General features: G+C 42.2%; 3 protein-coding genes across 4 annotated transcripts in view; 1 reads left to right on the top strand and 2 right to left on the bottom strand.

Moving 5' to 3' along the window:
• Window positions 1–14,704, top strand: part of LOC145435743 (armadillo repeat-containing protein 1-like) — a 391,422-nt gene that overhangs the window by 295,403 nt on the left and 81,315 nt on the right. The window lies entirely within an intron of this gene.
• Window positions 1–14,704, bottom strand: part of LOC145435598 (uncharacterized) — a 260,078-nt gene that overhangs the window by 122,207 nt on the left and 123,167 nt on the right. The window lies entirely within an intron of this gene.
• LOC145448186 (uncharacterized) lies at window positions 8,783–14,698 on the bottom strand. Its single transcript, XM_080326534.1, has 3 exons — window positions 13,926–14,698; window positions 12,577–12,662; window positions 8,783–10,946 (listed from the first exon to the last, which is right to left on the bottom strand). Exons 1-3 carry the CDS (start codon window positions 14,238–14,240, stop codon window positions 9,755–9,757), a joined length of 1,593 nt encoding a protein of 530 aa, XP_080182660.1. The 5' UTR covers window positions 14,241–14,698; the 3' UTR covers window positions 8,783–9,754.

The following is a 14,704-nucleotide window of genomic DNA, read 5'->3' on the forward strand; positions in this document are numbered from 1 at the left end:
AAATTACATATATATTGCTATCAATTTTTATCCTCTCCCTGCTCGCATAATCAGATTTACCGGTAGAGCTGATCCAGTGAGGTGTGTTGGAATAGATAGGCCCTCTAAATAATAATAAAACATCTTCGGGCGTACCCGTTGATATAATGACTTCGTTAAATGATGCTATTTCGTGACCCCCTATCTGTTATGTCTAAAGATATTGAAATCGCCAAAACGTACTAAAGTAAAAGACGTACACGATTTCAAATCGGTATTTCTTAACTGGAAAATAATGTTCCCTCGATATGGCATTTGTCTTGTTGTGGGACTCGGATCGCCAGGACAGGAACATTCGGCGCCAGCCATTTAGGCGCCCATGGACATGAACAATTACACATATATTTGTATATATCGAAGTTTTCGGTCAGCACCGGGGCAGTCTTTTTCGCCCAAGGTTTTCTCGCTGCTGATCGTTCTGCCGCACTTCTTGGATTCGGATGTTACATAGCCTTTAACTTCATACGTCTTGGCGCGTCATGGTGCGGTAATGGCCGACGCCCATCTGCCCATTTCTATAAATCACGCCTAATTTTTGTTGGGAAAGGGTACCCAATAATCAGATATCTTACAATAATAAAACGCGCGTAGCGCAAAAAAAAATTCCTGAAAAATTTCAAAAATGACACCATTATTTATGTTAATTCTCGAAATAATTTTGGACCCCCTTCGCGCTCGGCCCCTCCGATTGGGAGGTTTGGGGTGCGAAAGTTACGGTCCTGAGTAAATCTTACGCACTGTTCATGCCACGCGGAGAAGACTATCATTCGTTAGTTTCTCGCAGATTAACTTCGAGCTAGCCCATTGTTATTTATAACTTTGTTATACCATGTTATTTCGCCATTCCCAGAAAATAATGCGCTATTGAAATGATATCAGTATCGCTCACGTGTACGAGGCCATCCTAAAAAAATTCTTCAGTGAGGCGCAGGTGACTGTGAACTCTCATTTCGTCACGGAGCGCAATAGTTACCTTTGCAGGGTGCGCTTGTACCGCGGTTTCTGACTTCAGCAGTGAAAACACTATTTGGCCCTGGCAATGTTCCATCTTAATTTTCACGAATCTGCGCGCCTGCGTGGTCCATTGGACAACAGTGCGCAACAACTATAAAAAAAAACATCATTTCTGATTTTTTGTGCGCAGCGTAAATTTTCTGTGCGCAGAGACCGTTTCAGCACTGAGAATTTGCGCACGTGCGCAGCTTAGAGGGAACATTGGTTGGGTCCCTAGCTTTGATACGAAGGAGCTGTTGTTGTAATGTTTGCAGTGGCTTCAGTGCCCTAAAACTGGCAGTACTCTCCAACAGATGATGCCATATTGTAACTTTGATTGGAATAATGATTTAAAGCAGAGATCTCACACCGAGTTTTTGATGGCGCCGCGGGCCGCAACAATAGGGCTATTCAATGTATTTCCAATTAGTCCTCATTTGACGAGACCTTGCACACTGGCATTCCAGAGTCGTCATTAGAATGTGGTTTACCGTTGTGAATTCACGCATGGCACAGAAAAATCACACTCTCATATGTTTGAATAAAATTGCTGTTGTACTGGGCATATAGTTTGTTGAAATAATTAGTCGAAGACTCCATGCTAGAGTACAAATGAATCGTACGACATCGTAAAATCTGTCACGTTAAAATGCAGCTATAGCGGACATTTGAACGTGCCAAAATCATAAGTCGCATATTTTAGAATTTACCAATCCGGTTTCGGCGCAGGCCTGCAGGCTATTAATCATGCCATTACCAAAGTCAAATTATATCAGCGTGAAATTTACCTTTGAATATTGGAACAGATCAATAATAACTTGAATATAATGATTATTGTGCCATAGCAATAGAAATATCGCATCGCCGAATAATCCACTGTTGTTACAGCTTTGGATCGCACTACTACTTTACTCGCCACCTTCATTGGGCGATAATAACTTAGACAAAGAGCAGACTTTTACAAACTACTGGATTTTCAAAAAACGCAACTAGCACTACAACTAGAACTACAACTACCCAATTTTCAAAGACCGCAACTAAAACGAGAACTAGAACTAACGACCTTTACCATTGCGCCACTATTAGCCTACCTAGATCAGTGTTTCTTGACCGGAGTTTCCGCTCGCACAATGTAAGTAATGTATCAAATGTGTAGTTGTTGTGTAATGTGGTAGTGGTAGACTTCTGTTTTTGTGACTCACTCAAGATTAGGGGTTCCCCAAAGGCTTGTAGATTAGCGTACGGCATATTGTGCATAAATAAATAATAATTGACTGTGAAGAATTCTCATGTCGCCCTCGGTTATTCAATCTTCAAGACTTTGTCATATCGAGCCTCCCGTCTACCTTGCATGTCGCATTTCACTGTAACATTTTTGTAGTGTTATGTTGATATGTAATGTATACGAATAAAGATTCTCTCTCTCTCTCTCAATCAATATCAACATAGCCCGATGTCAAGCCTAAAAATTGTAATTTTGCACAACGGAAATATATTTTCACCTATACCAATTGATCATTGTAGCAAAATGAAAGAAGGGTATAAAGCTATCAAATTTATCATTGTGAAGCTTAACTGAAATACTCATATGCGTCTCATCTTTTTAAAATTGTAAATCGGAAATTCTCTGCTGAGCCAACAAAGGGGATACAGTGGGTGCACTTAGTATCCTTATCATACGAGGTGCTTGAAGTTGGTATCTTTGATGGACCTGAGATTCGAATGCAGATGAAAGATTCTAATTTCATATTAAGAAAGGAGCTCACTACATGGCATTTCTTCTAGGACAGAGGAGGGGAACTTCTCCGGTCGGCGGGTCAGATATGAGAAAATGAAGCACTTGGCGCAGCAGATTACAGGATATGTACATTTATCCAGCGGTTGTCAAAGTAGTCAAGTATGCTACTCAAGTAGAAGTGGAAGTAGCGACGAAAAAAATCTACTCAAGTACGAGTAGAAGTACTTCTTCCATAAGCAACTTAAAACTACTTGAAGTAGAAGTAGAATTGACTGACTTTAAATCTACTCAGGTAAGTAAGTAGTTGTGAAAACGATCGTAATTCGTTCGCATGGGTTGTCAAGAGGTGCAAATTGAACTATGCGAAAGGTGCAGAGCTTGATTCATATTGATGCATTCCAAGAGGTATTCAATTTCCGACAGCATAAGCATTCTTCCGCATCATGGGATGTAAATGATACGGGAATGCGATACTAATCCTCTGTTTAATCAAACAGCCCGTTCTAGAAAATATCATGGTATGGCGCCCTCCCCCATATTATGAGGCCCGAAATTCAGTTGCAGAGCAATACGGAGAAGCTGTATAGGATACGGTGTGAACACTTTGCGCGGTTATTAACCGTGAATAAAAATTATGGTTGTTCGTAAAAATGCCGTATTGTGTAGCTTTATTGTCGGAAATTAAGGGCATTACAACACTTGCTTTTATACTTCAACATGTATGTTATCGAGACCAAAGAACTGATATTAATTACAGCTCAAAGTATGATACTGGGAATTGACCGTGAAATATAAATATTACTTCTAAAAGCGGAATATGTATTTCATATCTAAAGACAGAAAGTTTCCAAGGAGGTATGCTGGAACAGCTCGAAAACTAAAAAAGTCAAAAGAACCCCTGGAACAGAAATGTCCAATCGACGAAGAATTCACTGGTGTTACAGCTATAGAGCGTACTACTACCTTACTCGCCACCGATAATAGCTTGGATAAAGAGAACAAACAACACCCAGAATATAACCAACTATTCGTCACGGGGGTCACAGAATGCCAATTGTTGCCATACTGACCTGATCAGATATAGCTATATACCCGACGCAGCGTAAGCTGCCTTCTTTTGATATGTTACTATTCCCCATGACAGTTTCATAGATTGATGCGTCCGTAGGATTACCAAGTCACCGTTCCGAGTCGCAAGTCTATCTCTGATTTTAACGTTTGACCCGACTCAACTCGACTCATTTTTATTTAATCACCCAGTCAATCCCAAATCGAGTAATTTTACGAGAAGGCCACACCAAACCGAATCACAATTTTCAGTGACGAATCATCAACGGGTTATGTTTTATCATCATGAACTAGAAATGTGACGTAAAAGCTAATCTTCTACCACATGGTTGCTTTTAAAACTGATGTGATAGTGAAGTTGTTAAGATTTCAGTGATTTTTATAGTAATTTTAGGGTGAACTTCAAGTTTTTATATCTAAAAAGGACATGGCACTTGACTATATTGTTGAATACTTCAAATTACAAAATGCTCTCGCGGGCCGCGTGTTTGAGACCTCTGGTTTAGACTTTTGGCATCGTCAAAGCGCATTCGATTTTGGTTAACTGTTCTATCTATCTCTATGCTTGGATCTGTTTGACCTCTCAGGTTGTGTGCAGTACGAAGATATATGTTTCAGTGAATATAATTCTTCGAGAACTTCAAGACACCCTGAGTTGTCCGATTCAATAAAGACTCGGCAGGCAGGTGAGACTTTGCGGTGAGCCGCACATCGACACGCGATCCAGAAATTGGTACCAGCAGCTCAGCAGCATCTATATGGTATAGGCTACGCGAGTTGCGTCACGGCCGCACAGGTCATAGGTTTACCATGTGTCCTCTTGAGAGGATTTGTACTCTTTTTTCAATAAATTGAAAGTGTCCTCGGAGGACGCGTAAATGACACTAAACGAGCATGCACCTGAACAATCTTGAAAGTTTTACTTGCTTTGGTACAAAAGTTTGTTCGAAATATCCAGCTTTCCGTTTGCGAATAATTAGTGACTCTCTGCAGTGAGCTTGACCCGCAATCACACAACATCAAGAACGAAATCCACTACATAGTCGTCGAATGATGCTTATTCAACCACTCGATGAAATTGATATCGTTGTCTGATGTGGAAAATCCAGCAGGCGTACGGGTTCCATCTTGATTCCATATATCTCTATTGCAGAGGTCTCAAACTCAAATGTGCTCGCGGGCCAATTTTCCAGTTTTGACGACGCCGCGGGCCGCAGCAACAACATGAGTATTCCATGTCTTTCAAACTAGGCCGTATTTGACGTGATGAAATTGTCGTATTGAAAGTGAGCCAATCCAATAGACTGACATTCAACACTCATCATAAAAATGGGATTTACTGTTGTATCAATTTAGGCCTGGCATGAGAAAAATTATCACATTTATAACTATTTGAATAGAAGTTTTGTTATATTTGATATATATTAATTATAAGATATAGACGCCATGTGAGCGGACAATTATATAATGTTATCGTAAAAGCTATCACGTTATAATTTTGCAGCGACTATGAATATTTTGAATTTAACAGATTGATAATAGAGATTGATCTGCTATCACAGCATTTGGGGATTAGCAGTGTAGCCCAATCCAGGATTCGGGTATACTCCTGATAAGCTCATGGTCAAATACCTTCGAATATTGGAGCAGAAAAACAACAATATAAATCTATTAATAATTGTGTCATAGTTATAGAAATATCGGAACGCCGAACAACATCGTCACATCGTTGGAGCGTACCACTACGGTATACTCGGTACCTTTAAGTGGCATTAATAACATGGTTAGGCGACCCAAGATGTAACTAACAGATTGCCAACGGTTGCCATAACTACTTGCTTAGTTAGCGAAATGCCAAGCTGCGACCTTCTGATATATTACTATCCCATGACACGCGAATATTTTGCTGCGTCCATGGTTCTAACCAATTCACATATTTCCGAGTCCATCCGAGTCCACTCCGGTCATTTTCATTTGGCCATCGAGTCAGCCCGAGTCCAAGTAATTCTAATAAAGGTCGCGTCAAAGTCTAACTCAAAAATTTCAGTCACGAATCGTCCAAGCATAGTGCTGTAAACGACTATCGTCTAAGGGACAGGGTTTATCATCATGAATTGGAAATGTTGCAAAATAGGGAATCGCTACTGCATGGCCGCGGATAGTGAAGTTGGATGGATAGAGGCTATCGGAGCAGTTTAAGAGGGAATTTTCCCTTTACAACTTCAAAAGATATATGTGGCACTTATATGTTGTAAAATTTATGAAAATCTGAAATGTCGACGCGGGCCGCACGAAATGCTCAGGCGGGCCGCATGCGGCCCGCGGGCCGCGTGTTTGAGACCTCTGCTCTATTGTATCATAAAAACCAAATCCGTGCGATTGGGGTGCTGTCTAGTGTCATATTGTACCCAATCACAAGTTTGTTATGTCCTATTCTGATTTCCGTCACGAGATGGTTCGAGTCTTGACTCTGCCGCGTTTCGACGTGTCGGAGGCAGGCCTATATCTGGGCTCCTTATCGCTAACCCCAATGCCATAGCAGTGTTTCAAAAAAGCCCAGATTGATGGTGAGCTGAGCCAAGAAAGTCGGCTGCAAAGACAAAGTTCCGAGTGCACGCAAAGCGAGAGTGACTGATGTTGGCAGCGCGCGAGTGTGGAAGTCGTCCAGAATGTTATGAAGGCAAATATACTGAACATTACCAATCATTGTCGTGAAGCACATGACCTTAATAGGCGATAAAGCATCGGCAGGGGGCGCGAAGCTATGGTCGCGATTTACCTCCAATTCAGAGTTATCGCTATGTGTATAGTCCTAATTTCATACTTGATAAATCTCTCATCAACAGTAATAACCGTCCATGCCATCAAACTATCCGTATTGCCGGCATTCTGGTTGCATTTTGTGATATGACGATAAGGGAATCGCGAACTTTTTCACTATCATAAAGGTGGCGTTTCTAAAAAAGTTTGAGAGCCGCTGGCCCAAGTCTTTTCCAGGTTAGAAAATTTTAAGAAGCAATGTTCTAGTTCTAGTTTCGCATTTATGAAAACATAGTTCCGCATAGTCACGCTTTTCTGATGACTCGACTTGACTCGCGTCATTTTCTCAAAATACGGAAATGACTCGACTCGACTCGAGTCAATCTGTGTATTGACTCGACTTGGACTCGAGTCATTACGCATGACTCGAACCAAGTCATATAACGCGACACACAGATGGCCAAGACCGATATTTCATCGTAATTTCGAAGAATATTGAAGTACCCTCCCTATTCGGATTGCGTCTATTAGTATTAGTACTTGAAAATGCGATCAGAAACTGCTAAAAGTGAGGAAAACTACTATATTAGAAATGCGAACCATTCAATATCACCAGACAGAGTTATAAAAAGTGAGTTTAGCAAGATTTTAGCTGGAAACTGAGCAGTCAACACATTGACTTGGACTCGGACTCGAGTCATAATACCATGACTCGGACTCGACCCTATGATTGATGACTTGGACTCGGACTTGACTCGGTGTTGTGTTGAAGATGACTCGACTTGACTCGAGTCAAATCTATAAAAGTGAAATTGACTTGTGACTCGGAGCCTATAGTGACTTGGTTACAACCCTGCAATGACGTATACAGGGGGTTTTGGGTGTCAAAACCCCTACCATTTCACACGTATACTGATGTTCATTTGGAAACCTATCCGATTGCAATGAAATAAAATTTAATGAGATGCTTCGGAATTGAATCTAGCTAGGTCAGTGTTTCTTAAACTTTTGAGCGCTCGTACTTCTTGAGCTGTCATGAAATGTTTCTCGTACCCCTATTCGGGATGGAAACAGCACTTTTTCATGCCCCTTTCAAAGGCTGGTCTTGGGCCCGAGAGGGTTTCAGCACAACTTATGTGGATTTCAGGGTCACGAGGCATTTCAGCGACTAGAAATATTAATATCGACGGTTTCGCCGATGTGCTGTGATTTTAGGATCCAAATGCAGATTGCCGCCGCCGGTGCACCGAAGTGCCAAAGGTCTTGGCGTGCTCTGATGCGGAACCTACGGTCAGCGCTAAAATTTCTGAGTGTGATAGTCCTGCCCCAGCAGGTTTCATAGCGCTGGACTAAAGCACCCCCATGACCTCATCAAGGCACCATTCTCTCGAAATTGCGAAGAAGTCTAGAGCTTGACTCATTTCTATAACTAATGCGTTATCTTTAATTAAGCCTACTATTACTTTGGCAGAGGGAATGGGACACCCGAATTTCAAGCAAGAACGCACTTGAAAGAGAATCGCGTTAAGCGCGAAGAAAATTTTCGAGTTGAAGAAATCCGACTAATAATATTCCACTTTATGTTAATTGGCAAAGTAATTTCGAGGTAATTAAATAGCGTATAATTGCACACTGCATCTCGTCCCCTCTACTTTGGTGCTTCGTAACCCCAAGAGTTCCGTGGACCCCTGTTTGAGAACCGCTGATCTAGGTAGTTGTGCTTTAGTTAGTTTGTTGCGGATTTCTGGAGAGCTTTAGTTCTAGTTCCAGTACCAGCTACTTGTGAGCGTACTTCTAGTTGTAGGTCTAGCTGCGCTTTTGAAAATCCGGTAGTTTGTACGAGTCTGGCTGCCGTGACAGGAACAACGAAAAGCAATTAATGAATATGAAGGTTTCTGTCGACTAATCTCTACGTTAGACCGGTTTCGAACAAGACAGAGGCGAGGGAGAGACGTGACAACATCCATCAGCTCTGATAACTGGTGAGAAGCGTATGAAATTGCATTATGCAATTATCATGAACGTGTGGTCGCTTGCCATTGACTTACTTCAAATTCTATGCAGACTCGTGTCGTATTGACCCGGTACCTGACCGCACGACACTTCAAGAGTACCTTACTGCATTCTAAACCATCAAATTGCAATTCCACAACTATTCTTGCCTTGTGAAATACACTGAGGCACTTTTTCGAAATGAATGTAATGGTAAATAAATTAGGCTCAGACACAAAAAGATCAAATTCGCATAACAGTGGCGATTGGATACAGAAAATACACTCATACCGACACCATTACTTGCACAACAAGGAAGTCTTGCCCCAACGTTACGGAACGAAAACATTAACAAATCTAGTCATTGATTTCTCCGGCACGGAAATGATTGTCAATCATTAACATTACGGCAAGATGTACTCTTATCATGGAATAGATTGAAAGTATCATCTTTGTTTTGTCATTAAACAACCATTTCTAGCATATCGTACGAAAGAAGAATTACCTATATTTGTGCGGAGCTGATACTGGCCTAGACCTAATCATATGTTCAACCAGATAACTGCTGTTGAAGCAACTATCCCGGTCTCCCATTCTGTGCTGTTAAAATATACTATCTAGTAATGTAGCTCAAGGCAGGTGGTGGAAATAAACAAATCTATTTAATAAATATTATACGTTCACTTTTGATTTGGGCGAAGCAGCCCGAAAATGTACTAATTTCAATTTATGAGAAGGCATAGAGAGAGAAATCAATAATGATGGATGACGGACGCGTAGCAAGGTACGGCGCTAATGAGCTTCCGCTACATGGAATCTCCCATTTCTCGTATATTTAATATTTGTGCCTAATTTTTCACCGAATATCTTCTATCACCCCAAAGATTCGTGTACCATTAAACCTCGCGGTCTGGTAAGGCCCTGAGCAGTAGCGTTAACATGCAATATGCAAAACCTAGCGTTGTCGCATGAACCAAGTGCTTGGGATATTTAGAAACATGCGCGAAAATCTGGAGACTTGGTATTGAACTTTAAGACTCCCAGATAACATTGTGTATATATCAGTAAAGTCCTTAAATGTGTTCGCGATGGGCGCTAGGCACGTATCCAACCATCGGTTGCGCTCGACCAGACCAGGGTTAACATTTTCGCGCGCGCAAAACTCTAAAAAGCCATGGAGCTCTTGAGCCAAGTTTTGCTCAGCGCGGCCGCGATCGGGTTGGTGTCTGCGGTGAATTTCGGCGCGCATTGTGACCTCATAATGCCCGACGACGAGGAAGATCCGGACGGGGACGTCGCCATTGTCGGCGACGGTTTGCGTAACAATAAGCTCTTGATGAGGTTACAAGAAGCGGGCGGGTTGCTGCGGTTCACTACCGATATATTCACACGTTTTCCTTCTTTGTTGGTGAAGAATTGCGAAGGAGCAGGTAAGCTCTTGGTTAGCAGCGGATTTGACATAGCACGCTTTAAAGATGTAGTGGGTACGTTGTTGTTTTCGTCTAAAGGAAAAACTGGTGCGGATGCACAAAGGCGTTTTGCGTCCACGTCAGTGATAGTTTCTGAAAGTTTACGCTTTTGTGCAATACTGCGACAAGGTACGTGCGTTTCATTCTTTCTATTCAGTCTACCGTCATCACACGGGACGTACACCGTTGGCGTGTCCGATTGTGGGGTCTGCACCACCCACAAGCCTTTGATACACTTGAATTTCACCATTCTCCACACCCCGTCTGAGCATTTAAACGGCATAGTGGTGCTAGAGTCGTTTATGTCACAGCAATCCATAGACAGCAAGGCTTCTTCTAGTTGCCTTCGCCTTTCATGCCCTAGCGGGCAGTGATCGCTTGCTTTCGAGTCAGTGCAAGCAGGTCGCTTGACTGTCCTCTGAGTTTTGGCGGGTTTTCGTGTTGCACAAACTTGCGAACGCTCCTTCGTGGGCAAGCTGGCACTGTTAGACGTTAGCAGGTTGCGTATTTGTTCCGAAGTCTGCGTCGGCTGAGATTGCGGTTTGGCTGCTGTCATCTTCTGCGGTGAAGCTACGTAGCGAGGGTAGCTTTGCGAAATCCGTTCACCCAAGCTCGACTGCTGGGCGTGTTGGAAGTATTGCAGGTACGGATTTGCAGGGTTGCGGTTTGGAATTGATGTCACGCTCACTGGTATTGTCACGTATTGGTTGAGAGTGGGTACGTACGCGCGGTATACCGGAGTCAAGTACTGTTCGACGGCGTTGATTGGAATTGGCTGTATTGGAAGCAGGCGTTCGTTTCCCGGATGTTTCAATGTCGGGAGTTGGCGGTCCGGAGCACTTTGACTTTCCAAGATGGCGGCTGCCGTTGATAGAAGCGATATCGACCTGAAAAAGTTGACAGGTGCTATATTAATTTCTGAAGCTTCGCGAAATTGGGTGTGTTCAGTTTGTGCAAGGATCACAATGAAAGTAATGATAATGTTCGGACAGTATTGCTACTCGGATATATTGTATGAGGTATGTATATATCAGCGCTCGAGATTACCAGGCCTTCGTGTGCACTATACAAGTGCACAGTACATGTTGTAGGACAGGGTGGTGTCTGATTGAATGACTACTCCAAGTATGGTTACCTTGCTACCTTTTGATTTTATCGCAATCTTGTGATGTTTTAATTCGATGAAAATATTACGAACCATAATGTTCGCATTGCGTTGCTATTAGGACATTGTCTGGGGTATGTTCAGAATATACGTCGCTACTCGGCCATTATGTGTGTGGCATGAAGTGTGTTCGGGCTGGAGTGTGTTGGTACTGCGTTGCCAGACTTTATTTTTCATGACGTTCATTAGGTTTCCTTATTATGCTACCGTGAAATCTATTATTCATTTATTGAAACTTTTGAACATATATAACTTTCATGCAAATATTGCGAAACGTCGGCAATCAATACTCCTACAGGCGGGCCAAACTCTTACTAGAAACGATATCTACCTTACACAATACAAAGCGACAAAGTGTCGCAATTGCCCCCAACCGGGCTGCGTCCACACTTTGCAGACCTCTTTACGATAGGCGTAGTAAAACACAAACTACCGGCATCGCACACAGTCGCCTTAGTACCCATCGCTGTCATGTATTTGCAGATCAGCAACGTCTCTGGCTAGGCGCCGAACTATTCAAGTTTACGCAACCTTTGCCTACTCTATATAAAGATTTTTCGCAGTCGGCATATTTGCCATGCTCTTTTGCAGTGCGATTTGATGCGTTCGCTCTGTACTTTCATCGTTTGCGTGGAAGTAATATAATTTCTATTAGACTATTTGCATTTGCGGTATTGATATTCGGCTGAATGGGAAAATTCTAGCGGCATCGCACCTATGGATCGGCCCCGATTTCGTAATTATAGGATGCAGCGCGTACAATGTACATTGGTATGCGGAAACACAGGGAATTGAAGATTTTGGCTTGATTCGAACTCGATCCCTTTCGATTCAAAGGAATTTCAATTTCATTTAATAGTTCTACTGAACAAACAGCTAACAGCATCTCATTGGAAATTATATTGTAATGCAAACTGTGATCTTATACGTTGAATCATTTCCTATTTTCGATAGTTGGCCTCAACTGCAATCTCATAAACTATACGATTAGTGACGAACTCATAATATTTGAGGTTTAGATCGCGGAAACGGATTCCAAAGCTACACGGGGTAATCGATAATATAGGATATGAAACCAAAGAGATGTAATTTCCCAATCCCACAAGTTTGTTTGTCATCCCTCTTTCAAAATACCACAAAACGACAGGCGTATTTGTACAAAGCTCGGAAACGAGTGGCATGATTTACGAGCTCGAGTTTGGAACGCATGGAGACAGGTGCTGCCTTGAGGTTACATTCCAACACTCACCCGTGGAACGCGATGATTCCACGGTATACTTGTGCCGTGCGATATTTGGCATTGGATAATTTCCTGGAATGGAACTGAATGCTTTCAGGAAATAACGTCTCACCTTATAGCCTTCTCGCGATATTCGTCTGTTTCCTGGCTCTGCCGGACTTTGTTATTTGAAGCAACATTGCCAGAGAGATAGCAATTCTGCGGTAAAAAGGGAAGATCGGTATTAGTGAAAGTTCCAACGCGCACTGTACGGTAAATTTATACACCACCGGATGGAGAGCTATTCGCATAGAACGCGCAAAAGTTGTTTTTATCATCTAATTCACGTGCTTGCACACTGCACACCTGAGATGTAAAATTAGGGCATCCTTTCACATGAATTTGAATAAAAACTGGATAATGGATCAGCATATTCATTTCAAATCCACGATTAGTTCAGTTCGTCTTGGTCCACATCTGGACTTCTACAGATTTCAACTTTAAATACGAGGATCATCTGATAAAGTATGTTTATATTTTCGGCGTGATGTATCAGAAAAGACTCCATAAATTCACCTCCAAATTTGATCAGGTACTTCTGTCACCATTAATACCGTAATGCGAATGACCTAATTGTGGCGTAAACTGCACATGCCCACCATACTGACTCCACAAAGACATTCTTGGAATAGTGTATGGTTTCATTACCGAATCAGCATGATGGCATTTGACGCCATTACAGTACGAAAAATTCCAATAAATTCTACAGGTGCGTAGTATGACTTGCATCCGCTCGATTGATACGCGGAAACGACCTTTGCTCTACGCGTGCAACTCATGCAACGGATAAGTGAGGGTTGTCGCTATTAACTTGTTGAGTATTTCGAAAGCGTATGCAAACGGCACCACAGAGTGCTCGTAAATTGCAAGTAACGCATGTCCAAACCACTTCAGAGTTCTTCAACACCCCGAGCTGGTCAACATAGCCAGCGTTACTTCCCAAGTAGAAGTAACGCCTTAATTCCTGCTCTATTACAATTAGAAGTAGCGATTTGAGAGACATGCCAAAACTTCTTTCAGTGGAAGTAGTACATGAAATGCCCGAAAAGAACTCAAGAAAGAGTAGATTTGAATGGGGGACGCATACTCTCAGCAGTAAATCGGCGGAGGTTACCTTTCAATATCTATCCTCGAGATTTGGTACCGTACAAATACAATCATAGAGATATATTCAGTTATCGCTAAGCAGGGGCTATTTAACTTGGTTCATACAATTTCACACATAAAATGATAGAACTTATCGCACAACTACTTTTTAGTGCCCTAAAGTATGTAGTTTTTCCCCGAACGCTTGAGTAAGTGCTGAAGTAGCAAAACCTACTTGAGCACGCGGAAAATTAGAAGAACAACGTTACTGACCAACTCTGTCAACACCTATGTAGTCAAAATGGCATAGTTTCAAACATGAAATTCATGACCGACCTGCATTTCGTGTGCCGTTTGTACGACATGAGTTTCCGTTTTCTCTTGAAATACATTCTGGTTTTTCAAGCCGTCATCGCCCGCCTTCAGCGTGGGGATCAAGTGCTTCTTTCTCCTCATCAACAGCGGGTGTTCCTCCCACGAGTGTTGCGTCATTTCTCCCATCGATGCGCATTTGAACTCGCAATGGGGACACGCGTGCATCAAGGTTGAGATGATCGCGTGTTTGACGTGGCTGACATCGTCGGTAATCGGAGTCATTGTGGCGATGTCGTCGTCACGACTTGCAGTCCGTGACTGTCCATTGGCTACCATATCAAATTATTTCTATCTATCGTTGACAAAGTGCGATATCTAAATGAGAAATGCAGCATAGTTGTTAAATATATCAACGCAAGTAATAACATTTCCTTGCCTACACGAACCTGACGCTGAATTGCTCAAAGAAACGATTTCTTTTCGAGAGCAAAGATAGCTAACATACGTTATCCACTCGCAAAGGTGTTTCTTACTATATTTCTCTATCTGCGAATAATGTTGAGAGCAGATACTTCGCACTTCTGTCTACTGAGTTATCTATGTGGCACTGATAGCCTACTCGGCAACGTGTAAAAGAGAATGTAATTTCAGCAGTACGCCGGCCACCCTGAGGCTTGCCAATTTTCAGTGGAATTTTGCTTGGAAGTGATAAATAACATGTCAGATGTCATCATTTATACAACGATTTCAATTGGTTCCATGCAAGTTTCTCGACTATGATGTTTCAGTCATCATATTTG

This window comes from Botryllus schlosseri, chromosome 1, assembly GCF_051294905.1.
Source record: "Botryllus schlosseri isolate E-star chromosome 1, Bs_hap1, whole genome shotgun sequence".
Lineage (NCBI taxonomy): Eukaryota > Metazoa > Chordata > Ascidiacea > Stolidobranchia > Styelidae > Botryllus > Botryllus schlosseri.